This window comes from Pantherophis guttatus, chromosome 2 (assembly GCF_059756535.1).
Source record: "Pantherophis guttatus breed Tessera chromosome 2, ASM5975653v1, whole genome shotgun sequence".
NCBI lineage: Eukaryota > Metazoa > Chordata > Lepidosauria > Squamata > Colubridae > Pantherophis > Pantherophis guttatus.
Window position 1 is genome coordinate 253,337,615 of NC_142064.1, and position 20,849 is coordinate 253,358,463.

The window sequence follows — 20,849 nt, forward strand, 5'->3', positions numbered from 1 at the left end:
GAAAATTTGGGTGCGTCTTATACTCTGAATATAACAACACACAGTACCCAAAATGGCCACCTGGAACAGCTGCTGCCTTCTTTTACCCCTTCCATGCTTTGCCTGCTTCAATCACTGGAGCTCCCTCCGATGATCAGCTGTTCTTTTGAAGCTGTTTTTCAGCCCCAACGCACTTTGCCTGCTTTTCTAACTGCTGCTCCCTCCGAAGATCAGCTGTGCTTTAGAAGCTGTTTTTAAGCCCCAACCAGCCCTAACCTTAAAACCAGTGAGCAAACTAATGTGCTGAAACTGACCAGGTTAAGGACTAGCCAGATGAATACCTGGTAGGCAGAATTTTTTTCCCTATTTTCCTCCCTAAAAACTAAGGTGCGTCTTATACTCCGGTGTGTTTTATGCTCCGAAAAATACGGTATATATGTAGGAATAGGCTACTGGATGTAGCCTAGTGAAAATAACTTTGGGAGACAGGAGCAAAAACTACAGCTTGGGCAATGGTCCCATAAGAGACATCTCAACCCACAGAATGAATGGGGATGGGCAAAGCGCCTCAGAAGGGACCCTCCCTAGTTCTCTGGAAAGCAAAGGCAAAGGAGGGGAGAAGGCTTGCAAGATTGTTACCGTAACATTAAACTAAAGATATTGTTACTATTCATTAGCTTTGGTTTCCTGTCCAGACTAACACAAATATGGTCAATGCAAGCCAACTGCTCTATTTCTCCAAAGGTTACTCACCTTGTGGGGCCAGCCCAAAGCAGCAAAAGGGAAAAGGCTGGAGGAGAACCAAGTGTCCAAGACATCAGCATCTAGAGAAGAGCAAATGGAAATTTTGCCTTTAAAAACATCTCACAGCCCCTTTGATTCTAAAAGACTCAGTGGAGCCAGATGTTTGTGGAAAATGATTCCTAGAAATGTATCCAGCTTCAGGAAGGCAACAGGGGCCAGTTCTGAAAAGTCTTCCCTTTCTCCTATTTCTAACTGCATCTCCCAGTCTTAACAAACTTGGGAGAAAGTCTCAGCAGGGTTCAATTAAATGTTTTAATGAAAGCAGCTATGGGAGAATATGAATATATAAATAATAGAGGCATTAAAAAGTCTAAACCACACCAGCACCACAAGATTAAACCATCGATGGTAAAAGCAAATCCATACTGTAATTAAATTATAATCAATATCACTATACCCGTCACATAGCATAGCATTAAAGAAAAATAACACAATTAGATACCAGCCAATGCCAATAAGACAGCATCATATAAAACCAATTAAATAAATAAATAAATCATCACCAAAGCAGTTATACGTGTAATGTTTTTCAGAAGGCCATGTCAGCAGCTAGACCAGACCAGGAAATCAAGTCCACAGGAAGACTAAAAATATGAGATTATAAGATTATGCAGAATCTTAAAAGTCTGATTAGGCTGTACCTCCTCCTCCTCCTCCTTCTTATTATTTGGTGAATTAGGGAGGTATCTGTACAAGTTACTTCTGGCTGTTCAGGATTGAAACTATGCTTCAGGCCTTTTTTTGTAGGTCTTCATTAAGATCATCTTCCTTGTTCTCTACAGGCCTGTCAACTCTGAAGGGAACCTGGCTGAAGTCATATTTTCCTGCCTCATAGTTGCCACAAACTTTGAAAGGTGGGATAGACCAGTTACCAGTCAAAGCAAAAAGTTTTCTTGTGGGAACTAAGGTCATCCCAACAGGTGGCAAGTGAAGGAGAGGCATGACCAAGCAGCCTGCCAGCTACTTTTATTGGACAATGTGACTGGTGACACCTAGGAGGGGAAATGTTTGCTCTTTTAATTAGGGGGAAACCACAGGAACTTTTAGAGTTGGTTTTCACTAGCTGTGCCAATCAGAAAAACTCTGTTTCAGCTCCTCTAATCTTGCCAAAAAAACATGTGATCTCCAAGAGTTTTTCCCATGATGAATGTACTAGGTAGATCATTTCTAGTGAGAATGTAGCCTCTGAGGTACCTTGTAGTCAAACCATAAAGGGCATTAAGGTCAAAACTAGCACTTTTAATTCACAAGGCCTCTTGTGAATACTCATTAAAACGGCTTCCTGGGAATGCAAATGTCTCTTTTCTTCACAGAAATGTACAGGAAATCCTCAATTTATGACCACAGTTCAGTCCCAAATTTCTGTTGCTAAATGAGACAACTGTTGTGAGCTTCGCCGTTTTATGAACTATCTTGCCACAGTTGTTAAGTGAATCACTGCAGTTGTTAAGTTAGTAACCCAGATCTTAAGGTAATCTGCTTCCCCATTGACTTGTCAGAAGATTTGCAAAACAATCCCCACAGATGAGAGTGTGATCAGGAAAATATTAGAATGTGCAGAAATGAATAGATTAACACTTGCAATTAAGGAGAAAGAACAAACTGAATATTTTATGACATGAGACTTATTTTATCAATGGTTAGATAACAAAAACGGAAGTTAGAAACAGGGAAACAAGAAAAAGATGAGTGAAATAAAGAAGATATGTTAAGAGAGAGAAGTAAATATTATGATTATTATGTTTAATAATATCATTTTAATATTATAGAATGCTAATGTAATGAATATTGTTGTACATCTTAATTATCAATTTACAAAGGTATTTGTACCCGGACGACACATTGTTTAATTGAAGATGGAATTATTATATTAAATTTTTTTAAAAAAAGATTTGGAAAACATGATCACATGAATCCTGGGACGCGACAACCTTCATAAATATGAATCAGTTGCCAAGCATCCAACTTCTGATCACGTGAGCACAGGGATGCTGCAACTGTCATAAGTGTAAAAAATGCTCATAAGTCACTTTTTTCAGCGCTATTGAACGGTCGCTAAACAAACTGTCATAAATCGAGGACTACCTATAAGCTCCTATATTGTTACTTTACCTCTCACCAGCTCCAACTGCTGTTCAGATTTTCCCAGCAAGCCAGCTGCTTTCGTCCGAGCTTCTGCTTCCGTCCTGCCCACTACCCATAACCCATCGCTCTCCTTCTGCTGAAATGCATACACAGAGGAATATAAGCTGCATGGTGGCTGAGAGAAACAGACATCTCCCCCTTCCCCCTCACCCAAGTATTCATTCAATCAGAAAAGTTGATGCTTACCTCTTCTGGGTCAGGTGACCCAGGAAGCATGACCCGATAGGCTGGAATCTGATGACCCCACCACAGTTGTCGAGAAATACACCAGTCACTAAGCAAGGACACCAGAAAGACAGCATGAGGAGTTTAAGAAGATAAGAAACTCTGCTGCATCATATTAGATCATCTAGCTGGATCTTCCCTAAACTAAGATAATTCTTTTGCATAATTTCCTTCAAGCTGAAATCTCTAAACAGCTGCAAAATAAATTCAAAAATAAAAAAATAATAATAAAATAAAAGCTGAGCTCAAGAGACCATACAATGCTACCACCAACAAGACTGAACAGTGGTGACCAAACACAGAATAATTTAAGCCAATAAACTATTTAATGAAGGCCATTGTTTACCTACAATGGACACGGAGGTTACAATGCTGAACCAATCTTCAAAAAACACGAATCCCACCCAGCCAAGCAGAGGGTAATAAAAAGAACAAGCAAACCATTGAGGGGAGATCTCCCTTGTCTTACTTGATGTTCAAGAGCCACGTCCTCCAGTTTTTCTCATAAAATTGGGGGATGAGCTTCAAAGATCCAGATTCCACAGCCTTGGGAGATAAACAGGAGGGGTGAATTCTTATAGAATCTATTGTTTATCTTTTTCATAAATGAATTTATGACCCATACAATTCAACACTGTCATATCCCTCTGCAGCAGAGGTCTTCAAACTTGGCAGCTTTAAGATTTGTGGACTTCCACTCCCAGAATTCTCCAGCCAGCTATGCTATGCTGGCTGGAAAATTCTGGGGGTGGAAGTCCACAAGTCTTAAAGCTGCCAGGTTTGGGGACCCCTGTTCTACAGCAAAGCTTTAATTTCTATGACTGGAATCAGAGGTCACAAGAAGCTATAATAGCATTTGTTTTATTTTAGCTTAGCAGTACGTCTGGACTTGATTGCTATGATAGTAAATAATCTTTAGAATCAAGCCACAGGTATTTTCCAACAGACCATAGATAAAACAAACATGGCTGCCACGTACAAATATATTACAGGTAGTCTTCAATTTATAATCAAGTTCAAAGTTATAACGGATCTGAAAAAGAGGGCTTACGATCCAGATCCAAAGTTCTGACAATCACCTGGGGTCACATCACCGCACTTTGGGCTCAGCAATAGAGCCACATTTATAGCTGTTTGCAGCATCCCATAGTCATGTGATTGCATGTTGCAACAGTTTTGCCGAAAACCGGCATTTACTTCCAGTTTTCTGAAAAAATGTGCCATAGCAAACAATGGGTTCATTTAACTACCACGTTTGCTTAACGATCACTGCAAAAAAAAAGGTCATAAAATTGGGTCGGTCATTTGGCCAGCCTATTTTCTGAGCATTATGACTTACGATGGTAATGGGCAGGCTCCATTATGGTCATAATTCATGGACTACCTGCAGATTCATTCTCAAAATAAAAAGATATTGACAGGCTCATCAATTCTTCAAACAGACACTCCCCCCCATCCAAAATGGAAACCTGTGGACTCCAACTCCCAGATTTCCTGAGACTATTACAGCTGGCTAAGGAATTCTGGGAGTTGGAGTCCACAGGTCATAAAATTGCCATAGTTGTCCATCCTTGAATTAATTAATTAATTAATTAATTAATTAATTAAATTAATTAATTTGTATATCGCCCTTCTCCCAGAAGGGACTCAGGGTGGTGAACAGCCAGAATTAAAAATACATAAAATACAAAAGTTAAGATATTGGAGTGTTACCTCTATTAGAGGTAAGAATTAAGAATTGGAGTGTTACCTCTAAGGCACTTTGAGCAATGGCTTCACTTCGGACAAACCACTGATTCTTCAAGAGGATTTCAATCACATCCCCAGAGCGGCTATGGGAGAAAAAAATTACTTTTAATTTTATTGAGGCCCCATCTTTCCATTCGGATAAGAATGTGAGGCAGCTACAAAAATTTAGAAATGAAAACAGAGTACAGTTAATGATACAAAGCTAGGAACTAGAGGAGTTAAACCTTTAAAGTTAAGGCGGAAAGAAGCTTACATTATCAGTACAACTTCTAAAAGGTTAATAAACATAAGGATGCTTGAATTGTACAATTAAAGCTAAGTATGGCATTGGAAGACCTTTGCAAAGTAGTGTTGTGGTCCGCTGGCAGCCTGCAGAGCTGCCAGCGGAGTCGGACAGCAAGGAGGCTGAGGAAGAACATGGGCCAGTCCTGGAAGCTGGGGAAGGCCCGGATGAGGGTTGTGCGTCAGAGGCAGAGATGGGGCCAGGGCCATCGGGGAGTGATGTGCGGACTTCGGAGCCTCCAGAGGCTGACAGTAGAGAGGCAGAGGAACAGGAGGAGCCTGTTCCTAGTGCACGTATGAGAAGAGCTGCCAGAAGGCAGAAGCAGATAAAGCAGAGAGGACGACTCGGGAGTAGGGCCAAGAGATGACTGGCCCCCTCCCATAAGGCTTAAAAGACCAGCAACAGTTCTTGGCCTCTTTGCCGGAAAACAACGTTGAGAGAATTGCTTCTTGTTTCATTCTATTCATTTCTTGTCGGCGTCTTCTGCTTCTGAACTTTTGCCAAGAAAAGCCTTTGGCAGTTTGCCTAATTATCCCATGGTTGGTGATAAACTGAGGAATGGTGTTTTGAAGAATTTGCTTTAATTTAGTTTGGACTACGCTGAGAATGAGTTAATTCTCAGCTGTTCTAATAAAGTCTGTTTATTTTTGAACTGTTTGTATTTAATACTAACTACTTGGGCCTGGGTCACAACAAGTACATTTAAGGTTCCTATGGGGTCCTTGGTGCTCTCTGAACTTGATGGTTTTCTTGCAGACATTTCATTACCAAACTAAGTAATATCATCAGTGCTAACATATGATATGTTATATAATATGTATTTTTGTCAAATGTTTACCCTCTGACCTCCCACAACTTTTTGGCAGCTTCCCACAAAATCTGTCCCATGACCCTGAAGGGAGGGAAGCAAAGGGGGACAGCCCAATATAAACATTTCAGGGTCCCATTACCTGCAAACAGGAAGGACTAAGCAATGGTCTTTAGCACCCCGATAGAGTCCTTTCTCCTTCAAAGCAGCCAACACTTTCTCTCGAGCCAGGAATCGATGCAGTCCCTGAAAAAGGAACCACCCATGTCCAAACCAACTCAGTGGCATCTATTTTACTACGGCAATTGGTTGTGCTGCCTCTTCAAAAGAGGCAACCCCCCCCCCCAAACACATGTTCAGCTGTTTTGAGTCATAACAGAAACATTATAAATTCCAAAAATGGTCTTACCTGCACCCATTCTCCACATTCTGCAGTCATCGTGCCGTTTTCTGCAATAACTGAAATAAGCGGCAAATTGTGCCTCTGGGCCAGTTTGTAGTCAACGTGGTTGTGTGCTGGAGTGACCTTCACAGCCCCTGAAAGATGGTGTGAAGCCCAAATTGAGAGGCATCTCTCAAGGCAAGCATTTACCTCACCACATCTGGCCTCTGTCAGGTAGGAAAGAGATGTGTTTCTCACCTGTGCCCATCTGCACCTCCACTGCTGGATCCGTAATGATAGGAAGGAGACGTCCGGTGAATGGGTGGCACACACTCTTGCCATGCAAGTGCTGCCAAAAACATGCCAGAAAGACAGTTCAAGTCATATACGTGTAGGGTCAAAGGGTTCTGCCTGAAATAAATAGATGGGCAAAACTTTGTGACAATATGGCCTCCCATGGACTCAACAGGGTAGAATACACAAAGCTGCTTTATCCCATCTTATGCTATAAAGTGATAAAGGCCAGTATTATGGGCCTTTTTCAGGATCTTCCTAAAGTGGTGTTTCTCAACCTGGGCAGCTTTAAGACGTGTGGACTTCAACTCCCAGAATTCCTCAGCATCTTCCTGGCTGAAGAATTCTGGGATTAGACATCCATGCATCGTAAAGTTTGGCAAGGTTGAAAAACATTGCTTTAGAGTAAGGATGGCTCAATTGAGATCCAGAGTTTATATATGGCTCCCCGAACCTCTTTTGGCAGTTTTTGTATGTTCCAAAATCACAGGGCAAAATTTCAGGACAAATCACTAAATGACATCATACAGTTTTGGGTTATTTAAAGTGTAAAAATGGCATATTATGCTCCCAAAAGTTTAATACTTTAATACTTCCTTTCTGACACTCCACCACCACCATTCCAGCTTTTCTTCCTCCTCACACGCCATATATCTCCCCAAATCTCTTGTACTCTTAGAAGTTGGGAGTGGGGGATAGAAATCCTCCTACTTATGTCCTTCCTGGTCAAGAATCTCAAACAGAGAGAACCTCCATAACTCTATCATTCAAGATGGCTTCCTTTATTTTTCTGTCTTTCCTTAAGAAAGAAAGAAAAGGATCCAAGCCATTACAGTTACAAGATACAGTAACATTAAATCTGGTCTCCGGATGGACCAAAACTTCCTTTTACTCAGAAAGGAGGACCTGGGCAGAAGAGCCTTACCAAATAGCGCGAGTCATCTGGGTGAATGGCGACAGCCACGTCACCGAACATTGTCTCAGGGCGGGTGGTAGATACAGGAAGTTCCATGCCTATTTTCATCAAAGAAAGATAAGTGTCATTGGAATGAAAAATGGATAAATTAAAAAGAGTCGTCCAACATTATTGTAACTGTCTTTTTTTTCCTGATTGTTTGCTACCTAAAGTTACTTCTTTGAGATGACTGGCTATAAAAAGCAAATAACGTAGTTTTCGGAATATAAAACACACTGGAGTATAAGAAGCACCTTAGTTTTTAGGGAGGAAAATAGGAAAAAAAATCTGCCTACCAGGTATTCATCTGGCTAGTCCTTAGCCTGGTCAGCTTCAACACATTAGTTTGCTTGCTGGTTTTGAAGCTGGGGCTAGTTGGGGCTGAAAAACAGCTTCAAAAGCACAGCTGATCCTTGGAGGGAGCTCCAGTGGCTAAAGCAGACAAAGCACGGAAGGGGTAAGAGAAGGCAGCAGTTGTTCCGGGTAGCCATTTCGGGCACCACGCAGGCTTACATTCGGAGTATAAGACGCACCCAAATTTTCAGCCTTTTTTAGCAGAGAAAAAAGTGTGTCTTATACTCCGAAAATACGGTAAATAGACAAACAAAGATTATTTGGGGCATTTGCCTGTGGCCTTCAGCAATGATTAAGGTTATCATCATGCCTCAGAGAGGCCAACTCACTTTCCTCTCCTTCTACTTTGTAAGCAAATGTCTCCAATACTCCAAACAGCACTTTGTCCTCAAGCCCAGGCACAGAGAGCTTTGTCCGTCCTTTTATCTGTCTATTCTCCACCTGCCAGGAATACAATCTATCAGTTTCTAGTCTCTAAATATTACCAAAAGTGCTTATTTGGGGCTCTGCTCCAACCACTTACCTCAATGTCAGAAATGGCCGACTGCAAGGCACAAGACCAGTTCACCAGGCGCCTGTCTCGATATATCAGGCCTTGTTCGTGGAGTTGCACAAAGGCCTCTGTCACGGCTTGAGAGAAACACTGGACAAGAAGAGGAGGAGAATTGTTACAATAAACCCAGTCTTTTTCAAGCTCAGCAACTTTCAGAGGTGTGGAGTTCCCAGAATTCATGTCAAGGCTGAGTCTTAAGGCACCTCTACTCGCAACTTGACAACAAAAACGAAGGGAGCGGGGAAAGGAATGGTTGGAATGTATTGGTAGCTGGGAGGGAAATGAGGAATTTATGTGACCTGTTTGCAGCCTGAGAAGATCCTGGTACTTCAAGGCTGTTCTGATGGGAACCTTCCGAAGGTGCAGACTGTTTTCCCAAAAACAGTCAGATTGGTGGGCAATGGGCAATGGGCAATGGGTGGCTCAAGTGGGGAAAAGAAGAAATTAACTACCATATTTTTTGGAGTATAAGATGCACCAGAGTATAAGACGCACCTTAGTTTTTGGGGAGGAAAATAAAAAAAAAGCTGATTGGTGGGTGGATTGGCCTCCCAGAATACCCCCAATCAGCTGTTCTCAGAGGTGAATTTTAGTAACAGGTTCGTTGGTTGTGAGCTCTGTGCCTTGCTTTTTTTCTGCCTCTGAAACGTCTGAAACCCCCTTTCAGAAAAACCTTTTTTTTTTCTGCCTCTGAAAGCCTTGTTTTTGAGGCTTTTTTTTTCTGAAGCTCTGTTTGGAGGCTTTGTTTCTGAAGCTTTGTTTCTGGTGCTTTTTTCAGCCTCTGAAACCTCAGTTTGAGAAGCTGGGCAAGGCTACATTCGGAGTATAAGACACACCCAGATTTTCACCCTCTTTTTTGGAGGAAAAAGGTCTTATACTCCAAAAAATACAGTAAGGTGCTTTTTTTTCAAGAGGCAACTGGACTTTCTTGTTTTTCTTTGAAGGCATTTCACTTCTCATCCAAGAAGCTTTTTCAGCTCTGACTGGATGGTGGAGAATGGAAGGATTCTACCATTCAGTCAGAGCTGAAGAAGCTTCTTGGATGAGAAGCGAAATGCCTTCAAAGAAAAGCAAGAAAGTCCAGTTGCCTCTTGAAAAAGAGCACCTTTGGGACAACCATGACCTGGTTGACTGAGAATCTCCATAGACATTTAATTATATTGGTTTTTTTGTGCAAAAACCTCAGTGTTAACTTCCCTTCTTCTGTACCTGTATGGGTCTATCAGTAAAGTTATACTCTTGGTTAAAAAAAAAGAAGAAGTTTCTTTTGCTGAATATGCCAACAAGATGGTTGACAATTCCCATGCTGCTGCTGAATTCTGGGAATTGAAGTCCGCATCTTAAAATTGCTAAGGTTGAAAAACATTATAATAAAGGCTAATTTACCTCGTAAATAAAAAACGGAATTCCTTCTTACTGATTCCTAATCAATGCCGTAGTCACAAAGACTCCACTAAAAGCACTTAGGACCAATTCTGAAATGAAAAAGTTTCATTCCAAGCTACAAATGGAAAGTCAACTTCTCCCTTTCAAAAGAACTGATGTTAGCAGAGGTTCTGTGGCTTATTTAATAAACATTTTCCTGTATATTTGAAATATGTATGCATACTTCCTGCATATTCCTCCTTTTCAAAATAAAAGGGAGATAGAAAAAGGGGGACTAGTCAGCCAATGAAGCTGATATATCTCTGGGGAATTGAACCTGGATATTTTTACACCAAGATTCAACATTGAAGCCAATAACATAACTTCTGATTCTATTGTTAAGAAGATGATCATTCTAAAAACAAACAAACAAACAAACAAACAAAAAAAAAAAACCACCCAACATGGAACTGCTCAGTATCACCAAATTAATTCAATTTGGTGGTAGTGAGCAATTTAATTTAATTAAGGCACAACATAGTCTTAATGCCCCTGCCAAAATTCCAAAACAGAAAATACTCAATTTGAGACACAAATGGGACTAGAAAGTGATTCCTTAAGTAGAATATGAAATATGAATGGAATTTCATTTATAAAATGCTCCAACACTGGAAATTTTTAAGAAGATGTTGGGTAACCATTTGTCTGAAGTGGTGTAGGGTTTCCTGCCTAAGCAGGGGGTTGGACTAGAAGACCTCCAAGGTCCCTTCCAATGCTGTTATTCTGTTCTGTTCTGTTCTATTCTATTCTATTCTATTCTATTCTTTGGTAAAATTTCCTCTGTCGCTGTTGACTTTTGCTCCTTTCCTCAGCTATTCTCAGAGTATCACTAGACAGCCATTTTTGTCTTCTTTTGTTTCTTATAATGTAGAGTATTTTTAATTGCTTTATTTTTAACAATACCACACAATTTGGTCCAGAGCTTTTCAGGCACTGAATTTATGAAATTTGGACCACTAAATCATTATCATTGGAACATGCAAGCCACCACTTCAAGATAATGATCCATGCAGGAGTTTTTACACTTTGGGCCTGTACAAAATGAGAATGGACATTTACAGATAGTCCTTGACTTGTGACCGGCTGTTTAATGACCATTTGAAGTTAGGATGGACACCCGAATAAGGTATTCAGTTCTGACAGCCAGTTCCCACCCTGCAGTGACATCACATGACCGTGTTTCAGACACTTGGCAACTGTCCTGCATTTATGGCCTTTTACAACATCCTGTGGTAATGTGACCACAAGTTATTACATTTTTTTTTGCCCCAAACCAGCATTTACTTCCAGGTTTTGGCAAAACCACACCATAGTGCACAACAGGTTGTCTTAACAACTGCAGCATTCACTTCATGAGTGAGCTATTCACTTTACGACCAACATGTATGCTTAACGACTGCTGCAAATGAGTCAGTCGTGTAGGTGACTCACTTTATAACCATCATAACTTATGGTCAAAGCGGACAGACTCCATTATGGTTGTAAGTCAAACTATTTGGGTGCATGTGTATTTTATATACTGCAAAGCTTACCATGGACAGATACAATTTTGTCTGCTACATACTAAATCTGCTAAGTTTTAAATCAAGATTTTGCTGTGTTTTGGCTCTCTGAACGTGAGGAAAGAATATAGAAATCCTGACCCACAGAAAAAAATTGCCTGTGAAGATATTAACTACTCACTGAGTCCATAGTAAAGCAAGCTCTGTCCCAGTCCAAAGATGCTCCCATCTCTTTCAGCTGTTTGAATATTTCATTCCCTTTCCTGATATTTCAGAAAAACAAAATAAATCTTTTTCGGTCAGAAATACAAAGAAAAATACAAAGCATTTGACAGCGTTAACTGTTCAGAGATAAATTGCTCAGTTCCTACGTTTAACAATCTATTTCAGTATTTTTCAAGCTTAGCAACTTTAAGAGGTCTGGACTTCAGCTCCCAGAATTCCCCAGCCAGTATGAAGTCCACACACCTTAAAATTACTCAAGGTGAAAACCACTAATTTATTCATCTATGTAACCTTAACATTAAATCATTCCTATCTAACCTATCCTTAAACCAAAATTAGCCACCTGCCAGATACAGATAGTCCCACTCCCCGCTGACCTTATGCAGCCCCAAGAGGACATAAAAGAGTTTCCACAGCATTATTTATTTATATTTCACATTTTTAAACTTCCCATCTTCCCTCACAGCAGGACCCTGAGCAGGTACAATAAAACTTCAAAATACAAAACAGTATATAAAAAATTAAAATGCTAAAGTTTTGTATTAAAATTTTAAAAAATATTTTCCCTCAAATAAGTACAAAAAAGAGATCTATTTATTTATCCAGGAAGCAAACATTTACAATACTCCTTTTTCCTCTTATTTTCCCCACAACAACCCTGTGAGGTGGGTTGGGCTGAGAGAGAGAATGACTGGCCCAAAGCCAGCTTTCATGACTAAGGTGGGACTAGAACTCAGAGTCTCCTAGTTTCTAGGCCAGCACCTTCACCACACCACCAAACTGGCTCTCTTAAACCTTTAAGATGAAGTTCCCCAACCTTTTTTGGTTGGTGGCCCGGGGGGAGGGGGGGAGAGGCGCAAGCACCTTTATGCACACCTGCAAACGCATGAATGGGGCTGCGAGCATGCGCTCGACGCAAATCAGCCACAGTTGCGTGATGCTCGCAACGTTAGTGCATGTGGGCGGTGCAAGCGCACAAGCGCGCACACATGCCAGCCACTCACACTGCCCGGTGGCCAATAGGCCACAGGTTGGGGACCCCTGCTTCAAGAGACTATTGTTAGTTCAGAAAGTTGTCACCCCCACTTCCATCCAAACATTGCAGCCTCTTCATCTCTAATACTCACTCCTCGATCCACTTCCAAACTTCTTGGAGAAATTCATCGCGTGAGAGATCTTGCCGTAAAACTCCCCGTTCTTTCCAGATCTTTTTTTCTACCACCGCCTGGTCAGATGAAGAAAGAACATAAAAACTTGTGAGAGACTCACAAGTGAGACAAAGAATCTAACCAAGGAGTATACAAGTAGTCCTCGACTTACCACCACAGTTGAGCCCAAAAATTCCCATTGCTAAGCAAGATAAGTGAATTTTTCTCCATTTTATGACATTTCTTGCCACAGTTCTTAAGTGAATCACTGCATTTGTTAAGCTAGTAACACACTTGTCAAGTGAATCTGGCTTCCCCATTGACTTCGCTTGTCAGAAGCTCACAAAAGTTGATCGCATGATCCCAGGATCCTGCAACCATCATAAATGCATGCTAGTTACCAAGCATCTTTGCAATTTTGATCATGTGAATATAGGGATGCTGCAACAGTCATAAGTGTGAAAAAAACAGTCACAAGGCACTTTCTGCAGTGGTTTTATAACTTTGGTCACTAAATAAATGGTTGTAAGTCGAGGATTACCTGTATATTTAAATGTGCTGAGATTTCTTTTTATGTTTTCTGGTTTGATTCAGAGTTAAAATATGCAAATTAATTCACATCCATACCGTTTTCCATCCCAAGAATCCTTCCAGTTAATTCTAAAAGGATTAGAATCCTTACAGGAAGCAGAAGACTGCTCCATGGTTATTCAGGATTAAAAGATTCTGCTTTGAACTGCTGATTCTCACCTGGGTTGCAATTCCAGCATGATCAGAACCTGGAAGCCATAGAACTCGATAGCCTTGCATTCGTCTCCTGGAACACATCAAGAAGGGGGAAAAAATCTAGAATTAAACTCTCTTCTTTAAAAGTTCCAAATCTTTAGACTGCTTTCAGATTCAAACAGAAATGCCCAAAATGCAGAGGAACGGGAAGGGAAAAGTACTGCTGTCGGCTAAGGCAATGTTTCTCAAACTTAGATTTAAGATGGGTGAACTTCAATTCTGGCTGGGGAATTCTGGGAGTTGAAGTCCACCCATCTTAAACTTGGCAAGATCAAGAAACACTAAATTAAGGAATAGCAATAGCACTAGCAATAGCACTTATATACCGCTTCATAGTGCTTTTATAGCCCTCTCTAAGTGGTTTTACAGAGTCAGCCTATTTCCCCCTAACAATCTGGGTCCTCATTTTACCCACCTTGGAAGGATGGAAGGCTAAGTCAACCTTGAGCTGGTGAGATCTGAGCTGCCGAACTGCAGCTAGCAATCAGCTGAAATAGCCTGCAGTACTGCACTACCACTGCGCTACCTCGGCTCTGTAGCTTATCCCTCACTTGAAATTGAAGCCAAATCATTGCCAATAAAAGTAATTCAACCACATGTCTCTAATTTCTCAGGAGTAGTGCCAATTTTTTGGTTTTTGTCAGTCTTTTTGTAGCTACCTATATTTCTCAGTGATATGGCATGACTAAATGCATCACTAATGAACTTAAAGCCTGTGGAGTCCATCACTACAGACCCCTCACATCCTGGACATAAACTGTTTCAACTCCTACCCTCAAAATGACACTATAGAGCACTGCACAACAGAACAACTAGACACAAGACCAATTTTTTCCCAAACGCCATCACTCTGCTAAACAAATAATTCCCTCAACACTGTCAAACTATTTACTAAATCTGGACTACTATTAATCTTCTCATCATTCCCATCACCCATCTCCTTCCACTTATGACTGTAACTTTGTTGCTTGTATCCTTAAGATTGATATTGTTTCCTGATTGCTTATTTGTACCCTATGACTATCATTAAGTGTTGTACCTTATGATTCTTGATGAACCTATCTTTTCTTTCCTTTTATGTACACTGACAGCGTATGCACCAAGACAAATTCCTTGTGTGTCCAATCACACTTGGCCAATAAAAAATTCTATTCTATTCTATTCTATTCTATTCTATTCTATTCTATTCTATTCTATTGCTAGAAGAGCTGCACAGCCATTTCCCAAGTCTCCAACAACACACTTACCATCGTACCAAAGCATCTTCAATAGCCACAGTCAAGGCATGCCCCAGGTGAAGGGATCCTGTGACATTAGGTGGCGGGAGAGAGATAGAAAACGTTTCTGGCTTCCTGTGGGGCAGGTGTTGCTGTCAAAAAGAGGAATTGGATTTAGCATTGGTCCAAATTTGCCTCCATACCATCCTATTGAGGTTCCATGCTGGTACTACAAACACTTAAACTCTTAAAAATGTGAGGGAAGGACCCTTCTTCTCCAGTTTGAGCATGAAAACAGTTTGACTAGCATTTCCCACAGAAAATACTTTTCCCAGAGAAACACAAGCAATTCCTGGGTGAAGAACAAACAAACTCAGTTCTTAACTCATTTAATTCAAATTTGTATGGGTAGTCCTTGATTTAGGACTGTAATTGAGCCAGGAATTATCATGCTAGTAGCAAGTCATTATATGACCAATCCAATTTTATAACACTTTTTTGGAACAGTTGTTAAGCAAGTCCACAATGGGTGTTTTTTGCGGGAAACTGGAAGTAAAAGTTGGTTTTTGGCACAAAAGTGTCATAAATTGCAGTCTTATGATTGTGGGATGCTGCAAATGGACATAAATGCAGTCTGGTTGCTGGATACCCAAAATGCAAATCACATGACCACAAAGGGGGTCTGTTTGACTCATCATATCAAAGGAATGCCACAAATTCATGAGACATCATGTGAAATGCTTCTTCTATCCTCAGTCCAGGGGTGAAATCCAGCAGGTTCAGACAGGCTCTGGAGAACCGATAGCGGAAATGTTGAGTAGTTCAGAGAACAGGTAACGGAAATTTTGAGTAGTTCGGAGAACTGGCAAATACCACCTCTGGCTGGTCCCAGAGTGGGGAGGGAATGGGGATTTTGCAATATTCTTCCCCCAGGAGTGGGGAGGAAATGGGGATTTTGGAGTATCTTTCCCCTGAGTGGGGTGGAAATGGAGATTTTGCAGTATCCTTCCACTGCCATGCCCACCGAGCCACGTCCACAGAACTGGTAGTAAAAAAATTTGAATTTCACCACTGCCTCAGTCAATTGGATTGGAGGACTCAAATATTTACTATTATGAGAAAAGGAAGAAAAAAGTTTTAACAACTTTTTAATCTATCAAAAGTTTGAACACTTGCTCATAAGAAAGACTAATATTAATAATTTTACAGAAACATTTTTTTTTTACCTGGCATTCTGGTTTAAAAAAACCTTCTTTCACCCACCAAGGATACCAAGCAGCTTCAACATAGCGTGGACTATAGGAGGCAGGCAAAGGGGCTGAGGTATCTATGGGAAAGAAAATCACACTAAGGTCCCATAATTAAAACATGCGCTTGTGCAATCTGTATGTCCAAAATTTTGTTATATGAGTGCAGCAAAACTAAGCACAGGACCCTGAAACCACCATTTTAAAATTCTCAGCTTTCAGATGTTAATAAGGATGATCAAGACAAGAACATCTGGAGAACACGTGGATAGAATCTCAGATCTTTAACAGCATGACAAAATAGAAGTATAACTCCATGTATGCTAATTGAGCATATAAATATGCTAAAATATTGGTATATATAAAATCAGGCCCCATAGACAATTTAATGCCACAAAATTCATTAAATCAGGGGTGTCAACCTCAATTTCATGGAGGGACACATCAGGGTTGTGTTTGACCGGGGGGGGGGCGGAGTGGGCATGGCCAGGGTGGATATGGCCAGCTCGACATTACTCGTGTCGGTGACACCTGTGGTGACCCAAGCGCTCTGCCAGCGAAAAGGGGCTCCTGAGCTCCATTTTCGGCTGGGACGGCCTCCTGCAACCTCTGCCAGAGAAAACAGAGCTCAGGAGGACCCGTGTGCAGCCCTCACGAGCTCAGTTTTCGCTGGCAGAGGCACTGCGAGCCAGTCCTTCACTGTTTCCAGGGCCGCCCTGTGGACCAGATCTAAGCATCCCACGGACTGGATCCAGGCCCCGGCCCTTGAGTTTGACACCCATGTATTAGATGTTCAAACTTAAGTTAATCAAATTATTAAATTTGTTGTAGTTGCCCACTCTACTAGATTCTAGATAAAATACAAAGTCTAGAAATACAATTAAATACAGAGAAATAGGCAGCCTGGACTAAAACAACCAAAATGATAAACCATACGACCAGGACCCCCACAGATATATTAATGAAGAAATTAATTCCAAATGTGGGAACAGAACCAGGTTTTAAGGTTGATTGCCATTTTCTTCTAAAAATTCTCTTACTCATTTGACACACTCTTTGAAATAAACATTTCTCTGGAAAAAAAAATTAATGAAACATCCTGTAATTGGCCTATGCATACTTTTTCTATGGGACAAAGAATTCTTGGCACATTAAAAAGGACACATTAATCTCATTTTTGTTTTGTTTTTTTGTACACCACTATGAGTTTAGAATGGGGGTATCAAATCAACTGCTTTCCCAAATTAGTCTGGATAAAATAGAAGCAATAAAAGTGATATTTTTCTAATCAATTGCCTAATAATCCTTCTGACAGCCAAACATACAAAGAGGAATTTAATGCAAATATATGGAGACAGTAAAAGTGGAACGGATCTCAACATTAGATCTCAATCCTTGCTATACCACAGCTCCATTCCTTTCTTGTCTATTCGTTTTCTTTTACTAGCCCATGAGGAAGCCAAAATTCCCTGTTAGCCACCAGTTACCTCTTCCACAAAGAAATACAAGCTAAATTTCTTTTTAACAACATTTAAAAAAAGGAAAATCCTGGAAGCCCATTTGAACTAAGCTATTTCCATCCTACCTTTTTTCTGTCCGGCTATAGTTGGGATGTCATATTCTGTGATGTTTTTTGAGGAAAGGGTCTTGTCTTGATTTGAAGGTTCCTTCAAAGAGGAGGGGAAATAAAAAAGGGGGAATGTAAAAAAATTTTTAAAAGAGGAAGCAGTCTTTTTCTTATTTATTTACAGGTAGTCTTCGACTTAGAACCATAATTGAGCACAAAATTTCTGTAGCTGAGACAGTTGTTAAGTGAATCACTGCAATTGTTAAGTTAGTAACATGGTTGTAAAGTGAATCTGGCTTCCCCACTGACCTTGCTTGTCAGACGGTTGCAAAAAGTGATCACACACACACACACACACACACTGTCATAAATATGAGTCACTTGCCAAGGATCTGACCACAAGAATGCTGCAACAGTTGTAAGTGTGAAAAACGGTCATAAGTCACTTTTTTCTAGTTCTGTAACTTCAAATGGTCACTGAAAGAACTTTTGCAAGTCGAGGACTACCTGGGTTTATATTTATTTGGCTTGTGTAATGCGAACACATGGCAGTTAACCATGATGTGTTAAATTACCCATGGTAAACAATGAAATACTAAAATAAAATATCACTTTTAAATCATTGTGATAGTTATAAAATCCTAAAAATAATATAACCATCAATCCACCACAAATGTATCGCCCCATAATATATTCAGATCATGACGGCATCAATCAATTGACAAGCTGGACCATAGGAGATATTGGACATCAGCAGTAGAAGGTGGTAGATTCCCAGGAGGGTGGGGCTGCATTCCAGAGGACCAAGAGACAGCAACATTGAGATAGTTTTGGGAGGGGGGGGCAAGAGGGGCAAGACAGTTCTAGGAGCTCTTAGAGTATGTTTTTAATGATGTAAGTCATTTGCTTTAACGTGGCAAGATTTCTGTCTATAGGTGAGGAACAATAAAAGAAACTACTTTGAAGTCACTCCATGTGTCTTACTTGGTTTTTAGAGCCTGACAGATCCTACGTATGTAGCAGCTGCCTTGCTACCTAAGATATCTTCACAAGGCCTAGACATGGTCTTAAGGCTGGTGATATGATTTCAACCTCCATAGGGGCCAAAAAACGTGATAGCAACAACTTCTATCTGATTGGTCCCTATGGTGACCTGTCAGGTGCAAAGAATCAGAATCATATGTTAAGTTCTAATTTAGAAGATTTATTGCTCAAGCCTGTACAGAAGGATCTAGTCAATTAATGGTCCATACTAGATAAGAATCAAAGAATTCAAATGGGGTTGGATCACTTGTGGCAACCTAATGACTCCAGACCAATAACTCTCCTTACTCCACCCCCCAGGCTCTGCTTCTTCTTCTTCTACATGACTTTTTGGAAGACCAATTTCTTTCGAACTTGCATATAACTTGGATATTTTGTATGGTGCTATTGTACAGATTAATGATGCCTTATTTATTAATTTAATGCACTGTATAGTTATTGGGGGAATGTATTGCTGTTTATTGTTCTCTTTCTACCGTTACTAGGGATTCTGTGTAGGTCTAGTACAGATGGATCTGAATAACAGCTGACGACCAATATTTGTAGCAGCCAGTAACCAGAATGCCACAACTGTAGCATCAGTGTGATAAAATCATGGTGCGTTCTACAAACAACAAAGCAGAATTCATCCTAGCCTTGTTTTTTTAAAAATCAAGCCATTAGTTTTGAACAAATTAATAACTGAACATCAGTTCCTGTTAAGCAGTCTTACCTTGGGCCCAGCAGCCATCTGAGCTTCAATAGCCTCCATCTTCTTCCACAACCGCTTTTGTCTTTGTTCCTTATTTTTTAGATGGTCCATTTTCCCCACTTGCTTATTAAGATCGGGCTTACTTCCTTGGGAATAACTCCTCCTCCATCCACCAAATCCATCCCAGCACCTTTTCTCTGCCCAGAGAAGCAGACGGCAAAGAACAGACATATTCCGATGGGAGGCAGAATTAAGATGGGCTGAAGGCATGTTTGAATGTAGGTGTGCTTAGTCCTCTTGCACACGTGTAGTAAAAAGGCACACCACTTTTCTCCCTTTGGTTCCAAACGCACATGCTTCCAATAGTCACTTTTCCATCCCTTATATTGGGGCCTACAGAAATAAATACCAAAGAAATCATATGAATAAGGTTGCCCAAAAGGTTGTGGGCCACTGGTCCAGATCAGAAAACAGACCCTACAATTTTTTAAAAAAACTATAGAGTTAAGATTAAGGAACAGAATTGTGCCAGTCTTTTGATGTTTTCTCTTCCCATCCTCTTACACTCCTAGAGAGTCAGGGGGGAACCAGCCTAATATTTTTCTTTTCCTTTCCCAGGACTTAAGGCAGACTTCTGTCCTTTTTCATTTTGCAATCACTTTTGAATAGCTTCCTCAAGACCATCTCCATGGGTCTCTATATCAATGGAAAATACTCATGCCCTATATCATCTCTTTCTACTAAATGTCCCACTTGTCATCTGGGTGGCCTTGAAGACTCTCTAAAAAGAATGCAAATGACCAGCTGTCTTGCAAGGAGTATAAATCCTTCCATTCCCCACCAATCAGTCAGAGTTGAAGAAGCTTCTTGGATAAGAAGCAAAACGTCTTCAAAGAAAAACCAGAAAGTCCAGTTGCCTCTTGAAAAAGCACCTTTGCGATAGTAAGATTTAGTTGTGTAAGAGAAACAGAAAAAGGGAGGGAAGAAAAGGAGAGAGAGAGAGAGAGAGAGAGAGAGAGAGAGAGAGAGAGAGATCTATTTTTCTTCCCTTCAAAATCTATTGGTCTGTGTCAGGTAGCCACAGTAAATAGCTGCATGATCTGAGGGCTGTAACTATAATTATATGGAATTATCATAAATTACTTTCTTACCAGCAGACAGCGTTTCTTAAACTTTATTCTGTCAGGACCCCTTTCCACTTTTAAAAATTATGGAGGACTTCAAAATAAACTTTTATTTGTACCGCTTAATTGATATTGACCGGACTGACACATTTGCTGCCACTACCGCTTCTCAGGATTATTTGATGAAACTTTAATATTGTATTATTTTTCAACCTGGGCTGTCAAATCATATTGATTTTCCAGATGGCTGAGATTAGACCTCAAACTAATCTCAGTTAGTTCTCAAACCCACTCTGTCCTAAGGCAATCATTTTATGTGCATATACATATTTATAAATATAA

The 20,849-nt window shown here is 40.4% G+C and overlaps 1 protein-coding gene across 2 annotated transcripts in view; it reads right to left on the minus strand.

Annotated features, from left to right (window-relative positions):
* The window catches only part of VARS2 (valyl-tRNA synthetase 2, mitochondrial), a 35,685-nt gene that overhangs the window by 14,341 nt on the left and 495 nt on the right, over positions 1-20,849 (minus strand). The window contains exons 2-19 of one of the 2 annotated variants that reach the window (XM_034421607.3): positions 19,405-19,776; positions 17,667-17,748; positions 16,061-16,161; positions 14,865-14,986; positions 13,582-13,648; positions 12,811-12,908; positions 11,640-11,721; positions 8,502-8,621; positions 8,308-8,419; positions 7,595-7,683; positions 6,634-6,724; positions 6,403-6,530; positions 6,136-6,239; positions 4,904-4,985; positions 3,623-3,699; positions 3,115-3,202; positions 2,896-3,001; positions 733-803 (exon numbers count right to left, since the gene is read on the minus strand). In XM_034421607.3, the coding sequence (XP_034277498.2) occupies positions 733-803; positions 2,896-3,001; positions 3,115-3,202; positions 3,623-3,699; positions 4,904-4,985; positions 6,136-6,239; positions 6,403-6,530; positions 6,634-6,724; positions 7,595-7,683; positions 8,308-8,419; positions 8,502-8,621; positions 11,640-11,721; positions 12,811-12,908; positions 13,582-13,648; positions 14,865-14,986; positions 16,061-16,161; positions 17,667-17,748; positions 19,405-19,653 (1,869 nt within the window). In that variant the 5' untranslated portion in view covers positions 19,654-19,776. Of the gene's footprint in view, positions 1-732; positions 804-2,895; positions 3,005-3,114; positions 3,203-3,622; positions 3,700-4,903; positions 4,986-6,135; positions 6,240-6,402; positions 6,531-6,633; positions 6,725-7,594; positions 7,684-8,307; positions 8,420-8,501; positions 8,622-11,639; positions 11,722-12,810; positions 12,909-13,581; positions 13,649-14,864; positions 14,987-16,060; positions 16,162-17,666; positions 17,749-19,404; positions 19,777-20,849 lie in introns of both variants that reach the window. The other variant, XM_034421606.3, reaches the window with a different exon arrangement.